Source organism: Passer montanus, unplaced genomic scaffold, assembly GCF_014805655.1.
Source record: "Passer montanus isolate IOZ18808 unplaced genomic scaffold, ASM1480565v1 scaffold12, whole genome shotgun sequence".
Taxonomy (NCBI): Eukaryota; Metazoa; Chordata; class Aves; order Passeriformes; family Passeridae; genus Passer; species Passer montanus.
The window spans coordinates 12181948-12199917 of NW_024358722.1; the positions used below are offsets into that span (position 1 = coordinate 12181948).

General features: G+C 39.9%; 1 protein-coding gene across 2 annotated transcripts in view; it reads right to left on the minus strand.

Annotated features, from left to right (window-relative positions):
• LPGAT1 (lysophosphatidylglycerol acyltransferase 1) overlaps positions 1–17970 on the minus strand; it is a 61010-nt gene that overhangs the window by 10198 nt on the left and 32842 nt on the right. For both annotated transcript variants that reach the window (XM_039697759.1, XM_039697760.1), the window contains 2 exons: positions 15849–16122; positions 7116–7242 (listed from right to left, as the gene is read on the minus strand). In XM_039697759.1, the coding sequence (XP_039553693.1) occupies positions 7116–7242; positions 15849–16122 (401 nt within the window). The remainder of the gene's footprint in view (positions 1–7115; positions 7243–15848; positions 16123–17970) is intronic.

Genomic DNA, 17970 nt, shown 5'->3' on the forward strand with positions numbered 1-17970 from the left:
AGAGTGGGAAACTCCAGGCTGCCATCCAGAACCACCCAGAAGACACTGGCATCAGTCTACAACAAATACTGTACTACAGCTTTTGATAAAAACCATTAAGACACTGGTTTGTTCTTTTTTTAACAGAATACCACCACACTATATTACTATTCCCTAAAAAGAATACAAACCAAGTGGAATGAAATAAATTAAAAAATGAGAAAGTTAATTCACAGCTTTGAAGAAACAATTCAGCAGGCAGAAGCCACATAATGACATCACCAAGCACCAACAGCTCTTCCACATCCCAGAAAACAAGCCCTCTGTGCTTTTGAAACGATGCTGGCAGCTTTCTCTGAAATTTACAAGGCACATTTTACACTGAAAACTGACCCTGTACTCAAATATTGCTGCTCTGTTTTAAAAACACCGATGGGAGAATTGCTTGTCTCTTGGTACTTCTATGCTGAATATTATCTGGCTTAGAAAAACACCTAGAGCAGAATTCACTGTGGCACACACACCCTGAAACTCCCAAATAACCCACCATACCTCACTGGATTATTTCAAAATAGAATTTCCAACCTCACAGTAACTGTGAAACCTCCTCAGCAGACCCTCAGTGCCTTTTGATATACACAAGAACTTAAACATCCACAGTGTTGTACTGGCAGGCCAATGCAGAAGAATTTTGTCAATCAGGGCAACCTGAAAAATTCACACTCTGAAATGCAAAGTTTCTACTTTAGGTTCCTCTTTCCAGGTGAGATCCCACTTAGCCTCTTATTTACACCATGCTTCTATTTTCATTAGTGAGTTTTCATTTAATTTTCAACACAGTCTTTCTTAACTGATCATACTGCAAAGAATTGGAACTAACACCACAATCATCTGGGAACGTCAGAATAAGAAAATAAGGCACTTCTGAAGAATGCTTTTGTTGCCATTACAGTTTTTAACATCTTTGCCAGCTTTGTTTATTTGTCATTTGTCCTTCCTCCTTTCAGTCTGATGCATGGAAAAATAAGCTGGAAGTGGGGTAGTCAAGCAGCAAAGCATTGCTCTAAGGAGTGAGTTACAATCACAGTGCTGTGGCATACAGAGACAACTTCAATATAAGGAGATGAACGACTTTATTTACACACTATGGTATCAACATGAACTCAGCTATCTCTGCAGCCTTTGAAGTAACTCTACCTACATCCTCCTCACACTGTGGAGCTCCCTATGCTCCAGTACAGCCAGTCTTGGTAACCAGAAATTAGCAACTGTTATCTCAGATAAAACAGAGTATGAAGGAAAGTCTTTGGCCAAAGACAAATGTTATGAAATGGTGCTTCAGTAATCAGCTCAAGTTTTCAGTCTGCATATTAGGAACAAAGACAAACAATAAAGAACTATTTTATCTTGAAGCCCAGATGCTGTACAGCAGGTTAAAATTAAACCACGTAGCAGCAAGTAAAAAACACAGCCACAGAGCAAGGACCACTTTGTTGAGGGTAGAACACTAAGAAAGCCTTACTCTGTGTCCCCAAACACAACTGGGCTGCCAAGCACTATTTTTACTCTCTTCTGCCAGTCTGCAGTGAAGAGATAAAAGGCTCAGCAACTGAATATTGTGTTTCACAGAGTATTTTTGAAGGACAGATGCTTCCTTACACAGGTTTTAAGAGGGTTCACAACTAAGAGAATGTGTGTTGCCTCAGGCCAGAAGTGTAGGTTTACCTGGCTTCACATGCAGTCTCCACTGTAGACTGTAAAATATTCTTCACCTCTGCCTTCACTTCCCCCTGACCTAATGGGTAACAACTCTGTTTTGTCAAGAACATTCCTCCTAATATGGAAACATCACAGGATCTTGCAAGATACCTGTTAAAAACAATTTCTGAGCTGGCACTTTAATGGAGCAGTGAAGTAGCACAGGTGATACCAGCACTGTGAGAGACTAATGGAGCCACTGCACACCACTTCCCTGCTTGAATCCATCCAGCTCTTGTGTGGATCAATAATGCTGCCAGAATGCTTGAATCTCTGGAGATAAACTCTGCTGCTTTCAAGTCTGAGAAGCAGACACTGCTACACCCAGACTGAACAAACATTAACAGACTGAAAAACAACTGGTTTTCCAGTAATGCTACACTGGCTGCCACAACTCAGCAATGCTAAGTGCTAGTGTATTTAGAAGCATTTTCAAATGTATTTTTAGATTATCCAGAGTTATTTTTACCAGCAGAACATTCTTACTAATGACTGATCTAAATTAGAGATTAAATATTTTAAAAAGAAATCCTCAAACTCTGGAAAGAAGCTCTTTCTGTACTCAATAAGGCAAGGCTAAACTCCCCTATATTTAAACTAAACATACTGCTAATGCCATGGTTCTCTGCCCATCAGATGGCTCAGCTGGTATCTGTGTTTTACAAGAACACTCTCTTGAAGGAGACTTGAGTTCAGGAAGGTGAGTGAGCAAGTCTACTGTTACAAAACTCCCCACACAGGCAATCCAAAACAACAGCAGAGAGCCACTGCTCTGATGGGAGCAGGCTCATCCCCAACCACTGGATGCTGGCATCTGCCAGGTCCAGGGTTAAAAGATGCAGAAATAAGTTTCTTATTTTCAATGAGATATGTAAACAGGTGTCCATGTGGTCAGGCATGAGCATCACCTTGGCTCTACCCCACCTTTGGGGATGCAGGATCAGAAATGCCATTAGAAGCAAACAATTTGCTCATCTCCTCAGGGGGATAAAACATCATCGCACAGAAATGCCAAAGCAATGAATAAGGTCAACATGTAACATCTGAAGCTCCTGGAGTCTGTGGGGCACTTGGATCTTTCTACTCTTGGGCAAAGCTAACCTCACATTCACTAAAATAAGAGCATTTTTATTCCTGGCATGGCAAACAAGGAATTTAATAGGACTGGATAAGAACTTGACCAGGAAATTTAAGCAGAATAGAAATACCTTTTTTTGCTTCTCATCACAAGAACAGCTGATTTTCTGTCCCCAGGAGAAGTGGAGAAGGGGCTAAAAGCAGTGGCAGCATAGGCTGCACCCTAAGAAGTGAAAAGTGGTGGTAGAAATAAAGACATTTCACTGGGAATCTGCAAAGAATCTTTTTCCAGTAAGGAAGCATCACCCTGCAGCTGGAGGTGCCTACTGGCAGTTGTGAGGTGGCAGCAGCTGCAGGGACACTCCAGGTACCTGACTGAGGGACTGCCACTTCTTAAACTCTTACACAGATTTGTGTCCATGTCCCAGACCAGATTATATTAGAATAAACGACACTCCAACAGAAATGAAAGGATTTAAAAAACTAGATCTAACTGCCAAAGACATACTGGCGTATGTGAGAATTGTGGAGAATTAGCTACTGATAGGTTGTTTCTCAGAAGACATCAAAGAATTTTCAAAAATATGGCATATTTAGAAACATTTATCTGTTTTAAGTTGTTCTTACTGGAGAAACAACCTCTGATTCTGTATTTAAATTCTGAAATTCACAGCTACCACTTTAAGTACTAACTGCCTTTTATCACCTCTTCTACCCTGAAGTTCTGTATTACTTGCTACTCCATATAAGTCATCATATTTGCTTTTTCAAAGGCTCTGAATAAATCCAGGACAGTGGATTTGGTAGATGTCAGGCGTGACCAAAAATAAGTTACTTGCGTAAAAAAGTGCATTAAAATACATGTCAAACGGGATCCCTTCTGCAACATTCATTCAGCAACCACAATGCATTTCATCTTATTTATAGCTGGGAGCCTGGCTTATTTCAATGAATCTGTATCACTGCAGACACAAAAGCAGCACTTCCTCAGCAGCTGAAAGCTTGTTCCAGCAGCGGCACAGCACAAGAGCTGCGAGGGGAGCAAAGGGCTGGGAGCAGCGTGCGCGGCCAGCCCTGCGTCACAGCTGACTCACGCTGCCTCTGACGCCAGGGCTGCCCTGCTGCACACAGCACTGCCACACAGCCCAAACGTGGCATGGGAGCATCCAAGGGCATCGCCCTGCCAGGGAGCCAAGGCAAGAAACCCAGCCTCACACCATCCCTGACTGAGGGGACGCTAGGCACCAAGCCAGCTTCGTGGTCAAGGTGTTTTATATTTGCAAGTCTCGGGTTTTGCCAACAGAACTGCAGCACTCAAGAAATTACTGCTGGAGAAACTTGGTGCTCAGCTAAAAACCAAGCCAATCAGACTAAACAAGTGCCTGGTGTGAAAAGAAAAGAAATAAACCCCAACTCAACTCATGGCACAGAAGTGGTGGGAGCTGAGAACAGCAGCCAGTCCGTGGCCTTGCTACACGCACACCAAACCACTGAGCTTATTTCTGCTGAGTGGAACTGTAGCAAGTCTGGATTTACAGGCAACACCCACCACACAATGACCCAAGCATAAACCCAAACTATTTGAGAAGAGCGAACAAACCTTTCCAACAGACTCATTGCAAGGCAGGTCTTATAGTGGTGTCTCTAGTTTGACATGCTTTCCATCAGATTGACTGACATCTCCCACAAAAATCCCAGTGCCATTTGGCCTGGAGGAAATTCATTACATATTTTCCTTGAGTATTATATTTTAGATAGCAAACTGAGTTTTGCGGCACTTTCCAATAAGTTATGAGATAAGTCAGGGTCAAAAAGCTATTCAGTGGATGGGTAAAGATTTCACACCTTGTGTTTTTAGATCCAAACATGGTAATTGTTCCTTTTTCTAGGGAGGTTTCTTTTGACATTCTGAGGAAAATCAGGCCACGGCTTAGCCTAATTATGAACTTCTGAAAATTGTGCCATTTGTACTGAAAATTGAAGTTTGAAAAGCAAGGTTCAACTCATTATCAAAATTGAGCTTTCAAAAAAAAGATTACTGGATTAAACCAAGCCTTTTCAGCTAGAAAAGCACCTAAAAAATACAACATAAGGCTCCTTGCTGTGTTCTCTTCTGTTGCTCCCTGAGCAGGATGAAAAAGAAATAATCCTGCAGCAAAGGCCCAGGCTATGAGAAAAGGCAGTCACCAGATTTTGAAGTCTGTAAGGCAGAAAGAGACAGGTGGTGATCCAGGGGCACAGCAGAAGGGACTGAGTGAGCCACCAGAACAAAAGCAGCTCTGCAGTCTCTTCTGCTCCAGTTTGAATGGCACAAAAAATGTTCCTTTTTCCTCCCCACTGCTGTCATACATCAATACCTTGGTCTGGACTACTCTAAAAAGGAATAAGCATGTTTAAATCCTGGTTCTTCTTTCATACAGCACAGATGGCATTTGGACAAAACTATTCTTCATTTTTTCCAAAGGGGTGCTTTTTTCCCCCCTATAACTCAGTTAAAAGAAACTACATGAAAAACTATTGTGCTGTCTTCCCAGTCATTTCAAAATTACCCTTAAAATTTATTTCAAATGTTATCTCCCAAGACATTCCAAATTACAAAAAATGAGCCAGATTTTATTGCACTAAATGCAGGGAAGTATAACACCAATGCAGACACACTTAATGCACATTAAAGGAAATTCAGAGGACATCCATGTGCCAACCTGCACCCACCTCAGAGTGCAGCCTCAAGAACTAGCAGGACTGGAAGACAGAACGAGCTCCAGCCAAACCCAAGGCACTCTGGTCTCCTTTCAGAGCCATCACACCCTGTGCTCAGCTGGGGACAGATATGGTGTGACTTTCCATTTGGGACACACATCAACTGCTTTTACAGGGCCAGCCATCACAAACACAGGTTATTAAAAACATTCATAAAGTAGTCAAACACAGAGGCTTGCACCTGTCTAACTTAGACTTAGACCCTCTGGAAGAAAATAACAAACTTATACAAAAAATAAATAATTTATATTTTTCTTAGACATAAAATAGTCAAACACAGAGGCTTGCCCCTGTCTAACTCAGTGATTTAGACCCTTTGGAAGAAAATAACAAACTTATACAAAAAATAAATAATTTATATTTTTCTTAGAATTTCAGTACTACAAGAACTTAAACATTCAAGTTCAATGCAAAAAAGATTGCATTATATTTATGCTTGTGATCAAAAATAGGTCTGAATATACATTTAGAAGCAGGAAATGAATTCAACTTTCATTAGCTTACTATTTTTTCAAAGAAAGTATTTTTGGAAATACTTTTCAGAAGAATTCTAAATACATTCAACTTGCAATTGTCCCAGAGATCTCAGAGAGCACTAAGGTGACCTGAATAAAGCACAACAGATATAGTGCTATCTTATATAAATTAGGGTATAAGTGTGTTCACCTTCAGGGAAACTTGGAAGGCAGCTTTCTATAAAAAGTAAGGACAGATTTAAACACGGCTGTGGAAAGGAGCTCCAGCAAGCAGCCTGTACTCTGCATCACACAACACTGCCACAGCAGTGATGATGGAGAAGGTCATTCCCACTTAAACTGCCACCCAGGGGATCCACACAAGAATACTTGAAAGATTTCTGTAAAAAAAAAGCTCTCTCAATCACCAAGAGGGAGTAAGACAAAATAATGTGATTTTGGGATCAAATGCAACAACTTACTTAGAATAGGAAAAGTGTTAAAATACTCCTGGAGTAACTTGCAATTCACTGTAAACTAAAAGCCAAATTCAACTTCTCTCCATCAGTTTAGGTCTTGAGACAAAGAACTGCTGAGGAGAAAAGTTTTAAGTCTCCCATCCCAGCTGTCCATGAGAGTTGCAGCTTTTTCCAGTTGCTTTGCTCAACTACTGAGAAGTATTCTTTGAGTGAAAAAGCCAGCATTTCTTTATTAGAAAGTTAAATATAATATTTTATTAGGTAATCTTTTTATTTAACAACAGTGATTTTTAATTAGTTGTCATTATTAAAAAAACAAAATTTAAAAAATTCAAGATAAGTTAACACTAAAGTGAAAAAGATGACCTAGCCTTCAGATATATTCCCCACCACTCTATTCAACCACAGGACATTAGTCCAAAACTTAAATGTCTGTCCTAAGATACAAAACAGTCACAGAACTTTTTAAAAAATATGTATTGTGTTTAAATAATATGAGTTGCCTACCTGTGTGAGACACAAAAACCCCACTCCCACTGTCCTGAAATGACACAACTCATTTGTGAATACTTGAGCTCAGGGCAGGAGGAGCAGGTTTATTTCCTACCTGTAATGTACATGTGTCACTGTTGGTTGTCGGTAGCCAAGAATCCAGGTTTGGATGTCTATAGGTTCAGCTTTGGGATATGCAATGGTTGTATCTATCACCCACTGGAGGCCTTTGGATTTGCTCTCTAGAAACAAAAAGAAAATTCCATGTCACTTTATTTAAGAGTTATGCAATTTTTATATTACATCATGAGGTATGAGGCAGAAATAAGACCATCAAAAATCAAATCCAGATTTCATTACAGAGCATAAAAACACTCTTGCAAACTTCATCTGGACCTAAATTTTATTTCATGGTTATTTCTGCTGCTCTTAGATACCGTGGTACACAGAATAGAACAAGTTCACTCACCAGGCTTTAGTACAGTGAAAGGACATCTCAGCCCCATGGTCAGGTGCTTCCCCCCATTCACCAAAAGGAAACATCCCAAAATAAACATCCAAGCTTCTTGGTCTGCACTTCAAGCACATTGCACCTGGGCCTTTCTAAAAGATCACTGAAGGAGCAGCAACCATGTAGATCTCTCAAAAGTTCTTAAAAATGTGAGTTGCAGGATGAAGAGGAAAAGCAACACTTTCAGGGTGTACTCAGGGTGAGAAAGCAAGGAACAAAGCTGATCAGTTTTCACAGTGGGGAAGACACTGCACCCACAAGGGTCCAGGAGAGGCTAACACCAGTACAAGTTCATATGGTGCTCAGCTCACTTAGAAACTGAAAAAATTATCAAAGGAGGTGAAAATATTTGCTATTAAGATGAGTAAAGAGAATAAAATTTGTGGGTCCCTTCCAACTCAGAATATTCCATGACTCTATAAAATCTGAATATAGGCTGCAACCAGCAACAGTCCAGGTCATAAATCAACCCGGCCATGACCCCTCTCTGGCAGGTATCCAATTCACAGGTTTGCTAAGAGGGAGAGCAGCAGATCTGTAGAGCACACCAAGAAGGAAGGTCACATTGCCAAGATGGCACTTTGAATTTAGCCTGTGAATTTTCTCTCTGTTCTGGAGCTGTCTTGTGTTTGGGGTCATGTTACACCCAGGCCAGCAGAGTAGTGCTCACTTACTGCTTGACACTCCAGTACAACAACATGCACACACCACATCAGACAGTATCTCAAAGGATTTAAGGAGCTGACTATCAGAAACAGACACCCACGGGCAAGAGCAGGTAAGAACTGCTAGCTTTTAGTACAAAGCACAATACTCTTCAAGCCTGCAGTTGAGAAAGCTACAAAAGAAATGTAACAGAGGCTGACAAGAACATTGTCAGCACCAAGAACATGTATGGGGATTGACTGCTCACCATCCTTCCCAATACAAGAACAGACACTCAAAATTCAGCCAAGAGGAAAAGTTTTCATAGTAAACAGAAAAATTATTCTCTGTGCAAAGAAAAATTTGGGGAATCTCTTGCTAAAGGGTGTCAAGGATGCCAGGAGCTGGGATCATGAGGGAACTGAGTAAGTACATGGAGGGTTAACTAAGCAGGCAGAAATCCCCACCTGGCTTGGGAAACCCACCACACAGGAAAGTGCCACAAGCTTGGAGAAGTATGATGCTTGTTTGCTGTGTTCTCACTCTGTAATCCACCTGGAGTCACGGACAAGATGTTGGGCTAGATGTGTGGCCTTGCCCAGAACAGCCACCCTAATTTTACCACACAGCTGAAGAAATCTGCAGCACTCAGTCTGAGCAGCACCCTGAAAGCCACAGGTACTGACTCCAGCTAGAATGCACATGCAAGGACTGGCTTGCGAGTTTCTACCTGCATTTAATTTCATTTAATTTGCATTTCATTTAATTAAGTGTGAAAAGAAAATTACAGCAATGCTATCACATGTATCTATCAATTATTTTAACAAGCAGACAGTGTTTTCTTGATGTCTGCTCATCAGTGGAGTTGTACTGCTTCATTACAAATGCACTACTCTAACAGGGCTGGACAGTATTTCCTAAAATTTAGATTCTTATGAGTTCTTAGCATGCAACATGCTATTCCAAAACTTGACCCAGGGCAAGCTGCATAGGTCAAGCTGAAACATTCAGTGTTACCATCTGGAAACATAGTATTTTAGAGCCCTGACAAACATGAAATGAGAACTGGAGGCTGCAGGCTTGCCAGCATCATGACAGAGTGCATGTCAAGTCTCTCTTAAGAAAAGCACTAACTACAGAGTGCTTCATTTTAAAAGTAGCAATGAATCAGAGAAGAGCCAATATGAAATTAATATTAAATCAACAGAAGTATTAATTTAGAAATAGATTTTGAAACAAAGGCATTCAAGTTATTATTTTCCCAGATGTAAAGCAAGAATGGATAAAGGCAAGTAAATTGCCCAAGTTAAATTGCCTAAGTGAGTAAGCAACAAAGATCATTAATTGCAATGAAAAAGTGCCAGATGAATATGGGCACATTTTCTAATTATTTGCAGTAAAGTGTTTCAGAATAATTTATTCAATATTTAGCTATATTTAAAGCTGTTCTTTCAGTGGATAATGGTTTGCACTTCATTAAGGGAAGACTCCTGCAGTTCTCTGCTGTGCTGATTTCCCACCTTCTGCTTTTGTGGAGAGAGCTGGTGCAGCACTGGATTCTTCAGTCCAGCTCCAAACTCACCTCCAACCCTTTTCAGGGCAGGGTGAGGGAAAAAAACAAACCAGACAGTCCACCAGAAACCCCAGGCCAGGAAAAAAAAGTTCTGACAGCAACATCAGCCTCTACAGACCTCCTTTTAGAGCAAGCAGGTGTTAGTGCAGCTACCTCCACGTGTTCTCAAATCACAGTATTTGTGCATGCTCTGGTTTAAAATAAGCCTTACATAATCATCCAAGATATCTGACTGCCAAAAAAACCTACATCACCAAGGATTTAGGAAAATTAATTTTGAAATACATCTTGTAATTATTTTTTTTTTTGGGGGGGGGGGGGTTATATTGTGTTGCAACCTGCTCATAAGCAAATTTATTTTAAAGCCTGGGAGCTCCAACAGATCCTGAAACTGTAATAGAAACTGATAACTGCACAAAACACAAAGGAGTGGGGTACCTAAATATCTCCAAGGATGCTGCTTTCAGGGGTAAGCAGACCTCTGACCAAGAATAAACCCTATTAACAGGAGCTCAAACCAAAGAGTGCTGCATTAGTTATAACATGGTGTGAATCTCAGGTCTGGCATTTGTACCTGAGAAAGCAGGGAGCTGCATATACCTGTGCTAAAGAACTCCTCTCATCCAGCTTGGCTTGGCCAACTCAGCCACACCTTTCTGCCAGCCAAACTCTTCCAACTTTCTGCCTACCATTACAAGACACTCTCATCTTTCATTTCTAGTACTTGCTGAAAGACTGGGCAGCCTCACTGTCAGAGGCCTCAGCAGAAGAAGCTGCTGCAGAGACCATACTTCAGCTGATCTCTCCAAGCACTGCTTTTTCTGCTGTGGTGTCAGTCTGCTTGCCAGCACAGTGGAAGACACGGATTTTTCAAACTGCTTGAAAATGTTAACAGTCTGATTCTTTTAAAATAGCACATAAACCTTCTGAACATGCCCACAGGCACCTGCCCTACACAACAGCACCCAAACCCCACAGCAGTGAGGCACCTTAGTGGGAATGGTACGTACTTGCCTTATGAGTGCTAAGACAAAACTGAACGATCACATGGAACAGCAGCTTTCTGGCCTAGATAAAAAAAAATATATATCTGAAGTAAAATTTAAAGAGCTTCCTAACTTTTTTTTTGTTTGGGGTTTTGGGTTTTTTTCCAAATCATCAGCAGAGGCAAAACTTCACAACTATTTTCTTCACTGTGGAGTCAATGGTATTAAGTTGCTCCCCATCTACTTAGAGGGAACTCATCATCAGAGTCTTCAAGGCACTCGAGCTGTCATCCTCTGAAGTCCTTTCCCAACTTGACTGTCTACAATCACAGATTTATGGGGGTTCAGAGCTTCTCTTCATTCCCCCTCTCTGTCCTCCCTGGGGTTGCTATTTCCTGGGGTCAACTGATGCTAAACACCAGATCAGAGAATGCACAAAACTCCTCAAACCCACCAGCAGACTGTTTGCCACTAAGAAAAAGAATAAATCATAGAAAGATTTCAGCAGGAAAGGTTGCCTCCAGCTCGGCTCTGGATGGTGCCACACTGCCAGACTGGATTCCGAGTGGAAAGAATGCAGCAGCCAGGTGTGGACCTGAGGACTGCAGCTTTCACTTGGAAAAGAAAGTCTTTTTTGGCATTCACCAGTATTGAGGTGTGGTTTCCTGAACACTTGCACCACTCTGAATGCAGCCAAAGAGGCTGCTGGCTCCCCCTGCACAGCAATCCATTCTTGTAACTTGTCCCTTGTTCTCTACTTGTCCTTGTGTGATCAGCTGGATCACTGACCCCAGAATTAACTTTTTTCTCCAAAGATTAACTCTCAGACTGAATATATTACTCATCATTCCAAGATTTTGATGCAACAAACCACCTGGAACAAAACAAGAAGCCTTTTTTCCAGGGGGAAGAAACAACAACAATCAAAGGCTTTCTCACATGTTATTCAAGTCACATTCCTCAGGTAACAGTGAATGAAAAAGTTTGATTTTTTAAAAAAATCAATTATGAAGTTCAATTTACAACCCTGCAGAACTGAAAATTTAATTTCTCTGAGACAAACAACATCAGAACTGAATGTACTCTGCTGCATTTGAAAACAGTAAGGTAAGATTTCAGTATGGCTCTAACTAAGCTCATAGTAACCTCTTATCAGACAAAAAAATTGCTGCACGGTAAAATAAAACAGACTTTAAAAAGCAAATTTGATCAAAAATAAGCTCTGGAATGTGCATCTTTGAAGAACAATAGCTCCAAACTCCTTTGAATTCTCAGCTTTTGGCATTTAGAACATTTTGATAGTTCTGAAACTCACAAAATCAATTCTTATCAACTGAAGAAACAGTGTATTTGCAACCATGTCAAAGACTAAGTGTTGTGCTAAAAAAATTCAGAAAGCTGTTAAAATGCCCCTGCAAACACACACGTGGGTCACCACCCAGTCAGGGTGACGATGGCTGTTCATCAAGTGTTTTCATACTGCCCATTTTCTATTCTGCACTAAAACCTTCTGGAATGAGGGTGCTGGCAGCAGTGCTGGCCCCTCTGGAGGCTTTCAGAAGTACCTTAAACTCTCTTTTCAGGGACACACATCACTTACATTCTCTGCATTATTTAACTTCAACAGCAGTCATGCTATCAAATGACTGCACTACCTTTCCTATGTTTTCCCATCCTTTTACCAATTTAGGAATACAACTGCATATTTTTGTTAAACTAAATAAGAGTTTCAAAAAGCAGCAAAAGCAATAAGCATTTCAGTAACTTAATTTAGTATTTACCAGCAATAAGTTAAAATTCACTCCAATGAAGGCTGGTACTTGGGTTTTTAAACATGAAAGAAAACTTTTAAGAGGAAAAAATTAAGAGGCTGCTTGTCCTGGAAAAGCCCCTGATAAAGAACTGATCACTTTAAGTACAATAATTATCAAACAGTATTAATTGTATAGCTCAGGAACATTTGTTCTTCCTATCACTTTACAGAGGAAGAAATCAGCTCCTAAACTGTGCAAAGTTCATTACTAGCATAAAAATAAATTGAAAATTTAAATTGATTGGATATTAAGATCCTAATTAAGACTAATGAATTTTTGGGGAGGTTACTGAACCTTGCAATTCTCGATATAAACCCACCTCTAAATCAGATTAGAGAACTTAGAGCAGGACAGATGATGTAGCACTGACCTACAATTAGCCCAATTCTTGAACTACAACTTGACGGCCACAGCTTCAGTGATATGTGACATACAAAAGCCAGCTGGCCTTAGAGCAGGATAGATGATGTAGCACTGACCTACAATTAGCTCAATTCTTGACGGCCACAGCTTCAGTGATATGTGACATACAAAAGCCAGCTGGGCTGAGGAGCTGGGGTGTGACACAATCAAACAACTCTATCTGACCTGGTTTCTGTCAAACTGTGGTAACAGTATATTAAGGACAAACTATCTTTTATTATTATAGTTTCCTTTGTCATCTTTTCTTCTTTCACCCTGATTTACACATCTCTTCAGCTGAGAAAGTAGAATGGTATCAAATTTACATCGGTATAAAAGCTACAAGGATCATTTAAAATTAATGAAATACTAATAAAATTACAGCAGTCAAGAACAGAACTGTATCATGACTCAACATTAAAACAGCTACCAAGGAAACTCAACAGGAAGGGGACATAATTTTTGATGAGGAAAACTCTTAAATCTATAAACCAATTGAACTAAGATCATGTGGGAGAGGAAGGTGAATTGCCGTGAGTATCAAAAAAGCTTGGTGGAAACAAAAAGACAGGGAGAATAATAAATGATGGAGTAGAAAGCTTACTATAGTAAGCTGAACAATTTGGCAACCCAGGACTCCAGGAACATTGTTAAGACAGTACAGAGCACAAGAAGTGCTGCAGATGAAAATGTGTCCAGCAAACCATGAAGTTCAAGTGTGATGCTTCTGATAAAGAAACCACTTCCCAAGCAAAGGAGAAGAGTTAGAATGTACAGAAGGTTTACAGGCAGTCTCTATGCCAGCCACTGGCAAAACCTTTACCCTATGCACTGCACCTGGCTCTAGCACCCACAGCTTAACAATGAATAGGAGGGAAGCTTGATTTCACTGACATGGGTTTTCATGTGATTAAAAAAAGGGAAAAGATAGAAGAGATTAAAAGTAAATATATCCAGTAGCTTTGTTAGACTTCTAACTTTATAATATAACCACAATGATTTATACAACTATATCTCATTCAACTCAACAAATGTTTTCTGACACGGCAAGACACCAATAAAAGCATTCAGAAAGCAAGAGATGAGAGGAGGAATCTTTTATACAAGATACAATCAAGAACTAATATTTCATACATCTCTAAAAGGGAAGTTTCACAATGCTGGAAACATTTTTGTGAGCTTAAGAAAGGATGTAAAATACCTCTGTCACTATGTATCAAATACTACTTTTTTCTAACATATAAAATTTACTTTCACTTTCCTTTTTCATCCTTTTTAGTACATTTTCAAGTCCATTACTATGAAAGAGTGACAGCTAAACCCACACATTTCATTCCTATTTTTGCCCAATTATCTTTCCTTGAGTAGGATGGACAATATGGTTCCATTTTATTTCTGAGAGAATTCCTTTATTTTAGTACCCAGTTAGGTCAAGTACTATCAAATGCTCATTTCTCTAGAGTCTGAATGATGCCACTCAAAGAGGGAAAAAAAAAGGAAGCCAAGCTTGATGTTCAGCTAAGTTGATAGCAACCTAAGAACAGGAAAATATAAAATCGGTATTTCACAAGCACTTTTGGCCTCCCTCCAGAACCAGACAACTTATAATTAATTTGGGGAAATTCTTACTCTCCATACCTTTTTAAGACAGCAAGAAATAGAACAGGAACAGGCCCAACTTTTCTCCTCAGAAAAACCCAAATTTTTTAACAAGGACCAGGTTATTCAGTTTCTCTCTTTTAAACCTAAAATGTTTTATGACAACAAGAGCTTTCTTTAGCCTTTCTTTTGTGAATGTAGCCTGACAGGAAACACTCTGGTGCATTCCACAGCTTGATTTTTCAGCTCATTTTAAATCCTACCTTCACTTCTCCAAGAACATAATCTCAATTTATTTCCTATGTTGACAAGAATAACTTCAAAACTGAAAATCTGGAAGCAGTTTCTGTACAAGGGTTCTTGCTAATCCTGAGATTTGCACTTCGGACAAAAAATAATCCTAAGTCTTTTGCAAATGTGGCTTTGTTAGTAAGGATCTTTGTTTCAAAATGCTAAATGATTATCAAAATTTGGCTCTGGAAAGACCAGCCCCACCCATCAATAAGAAACTACCATAACCCCCCAGTCCACTGTTTCTATAATAAGTAACAGAAATCCACAAGGAATTAAAAAAAGATCTAACCCTGTTCTTGAGCATGCCAAGAAGTTAATTTTAAAAACTGAGAGACTAAAGCACCAGGTCCCATTATAGGCATTATTTATATCCCAGCTATACCTTCCCCTACAGCCCAGGCATCCCAGAACCATAATGCTGCAGGAATATTCTTATTCTCTCATAGCTCTTCTGACGTGACAGCCAAAACAATCCTTCAAATCTAATGATCAGTGACAGCTTGCTCCAGCAACAATGGGGACAGGCAACACAAAGGTCTGTACAGAACAGAAGAACCTGAACTCAGTGGAAAATAGTTCAAGAAGAGGAATAAAGTCTAGAGCAGTGGATGCAAAGAAACTTCTAAAGCCTGGAATAAAAATATGAACATAGCTAGCATATTCCAGAAATACTTTTACTATAGCTCCATGCTGTCACAAACCAGTGCAAAGCACCAATCTTACCCAAAGGAGTAGATCACCTTCTTGCTCACTCTGGGTTTTGCCTATTCCAGTATCTGCTTCACCCATCATGTGAGCCAAGACGAGCACTCATGCAGCCATACCACAAACTAAATCAAATTAAAACTAAGGTGGGTTTTTTTTGTCTCAAGATCAAAAATAAAGTTAGCAGAACTAAAACTAATTATGAAAACTTTTATACATGTATTTATATTTGAAGAGACAAATTCTAGACAATTTTTTTTTAAACTCAAATCTTTGACATTTAATTTTCTTTATACCCATGAAGTGATGTGATCTTTACCTTTTCCCACAGCACCTCCACCTGATGGAGTTCCATTCTCTTGTGGTGCTACAAGCGTTTTCAGAATTACTTGTGTTGCCCCAAGTCTTGGCAGGGTGACATGCTTAAGAAATGGCAAATTATTTTTCTTGGCAAATGCCTGGCTTGTTTCTCTTCTTTTCCTAAGAAAGCCACCCTCTGGAAATAAAACAATCCATTTCCGATTGCGGCTCCTGTAATATTTTTCTAGATGATCTTTGAGTAACACAAGCTGCTGGTCACGGTGTGTTCTCCCCTGTAAGGATAAAACATCTAAATAAAATGATTGCTTTGAAGAGATAAAAATCAGACGTAATTATTATACTTCTAAGGTTTCCCTCTTTTCAGAGATAGAAAGAAGCCCCTGAGACAACAAAAAGCAATGTTGTCCTTGGAGTACCAACTGGAGGTCTGCAGAGCAGGCCTCAGCTGGGCTACACAGCACAACCACTGACCTCACTCCGTCTGCACTGCTCCAATGACTCACCCACTTCTCCTCTTGGGTGCATTAGGAGAACTTCCTCATTTCAGAACAGTAAGATACAGCCTTAATTACTGCACAAATATCTTCAGGAACAATCTTTCCTCCTCCCATCTCTGCATGCACTAAGCTATCCAAATTTTCAGAGGAATCTCTTTACATTAATTAGCATTTTTGAGTATTTCCAAGTGACCTTGTCAAATCACTCAAAAGACACAGGAGGGCAAAATTAAAGCTCTCCTCAGCAGAGGTGATTTTAATTCTCTGAAATGTCAACAAAACTGCCACAAACATTGCACTCTTTGGTGGTTAGCTGCTTTTTTTTGGTCAGAAGAAGGAAGAGGGAACACGTGGGGTTGAATGAAAGACAGTATTTTACTAAAAGGGAGTTTTGTGAAAGTGCTTCTCCTACGTTTAAGTCTCCCCATTGCAATTACTTCCAACTTAGCATGAGAGGGAAGGAAAAGGCTCTGCCTGCTCATATTAATGCAATTATAAAGGAATATAAAAGTCCTCCGTTAAGCCACTCCTTTCTTATCAGACCACAGGACTCCAGGATATCACTGTAGTTAGAAAAGAGCAGTGAACAATAACCATCCAAGTATTACTAGAGTTAGGCAAAGGACCATTACTCACTCATATGAAGGGTTTTGCCACACCAAAAGGCTAACAGCCTAGAAACATTAATTAGCTTATCTTTAGACTCCCAATGACATCATTGTATTTGTGATGTTGTCTATGTCAGCCACTTTACAAAAATGAGGAAAAGTCTTAGTTTTTGCAGCTCAGAGATAGTTTGGTTTTGTGACTGGAATTGCAACCCCACATTCAGAAATTATAACTAACAAGGTGACAGCCTTGTGTACCTCAAAATGTGCATATTGTGAATTCTACCTACTGGAACAGATTTATATTTTACAAAGCATCCAACCCTGTCCCTTCCATCCATCCTCTCACAATGCACAGCTGTGTGCCTCTAGAGACCTTTGTTTTCTAACTATGCCTCCAGTGTTAGTGAATCTCACTTCAGCTGTGTACTGCTGTGAGTAGGCATTTCTTTATCTCATTCTGAGTAAATTAACTTCTTCTATGCAATGTGAAAATTCATTAATTCTCTCTGTCTCGCTACACATTTTATGTCCAGACAGAGGAATAAGGAGAGGAAAGAAACATCTAAGATGGATCTTGCAGTTCATGTAACTGGAAACAGGTTCATGCTTTTCATCGGCCTCCTGAGTTTCTACTTTGAGAGTGCAGTTTGATCAACAGCCACCAAACAACAAAACACCCTACCCAAGCTGTATGAAACAATCTGAAGGTCTCATTCATTAACATTTCAGATGTTGAGCTCAATAGACATTCTTTCCTAATGCTCAAATAATAATTAACCTTCAAGAACCAATTAATTACTATTTACACAGGTCCATCACCACCTTAAATTGATCCACTACTATGTCACCATCAAAAGGGACAGTCCTGCCTTTCCTAATTTGAAACTTTGCAGCCAGAAAAGTGACCTAACCAGACAGACTCCCTGCATGGCTTCAAGGTCACTAAAGAAAGATGAGAAGTGTGTTCAGAAACAGAGATAAAAAGGACTGCCCATGTATTTTGCTTGTACAC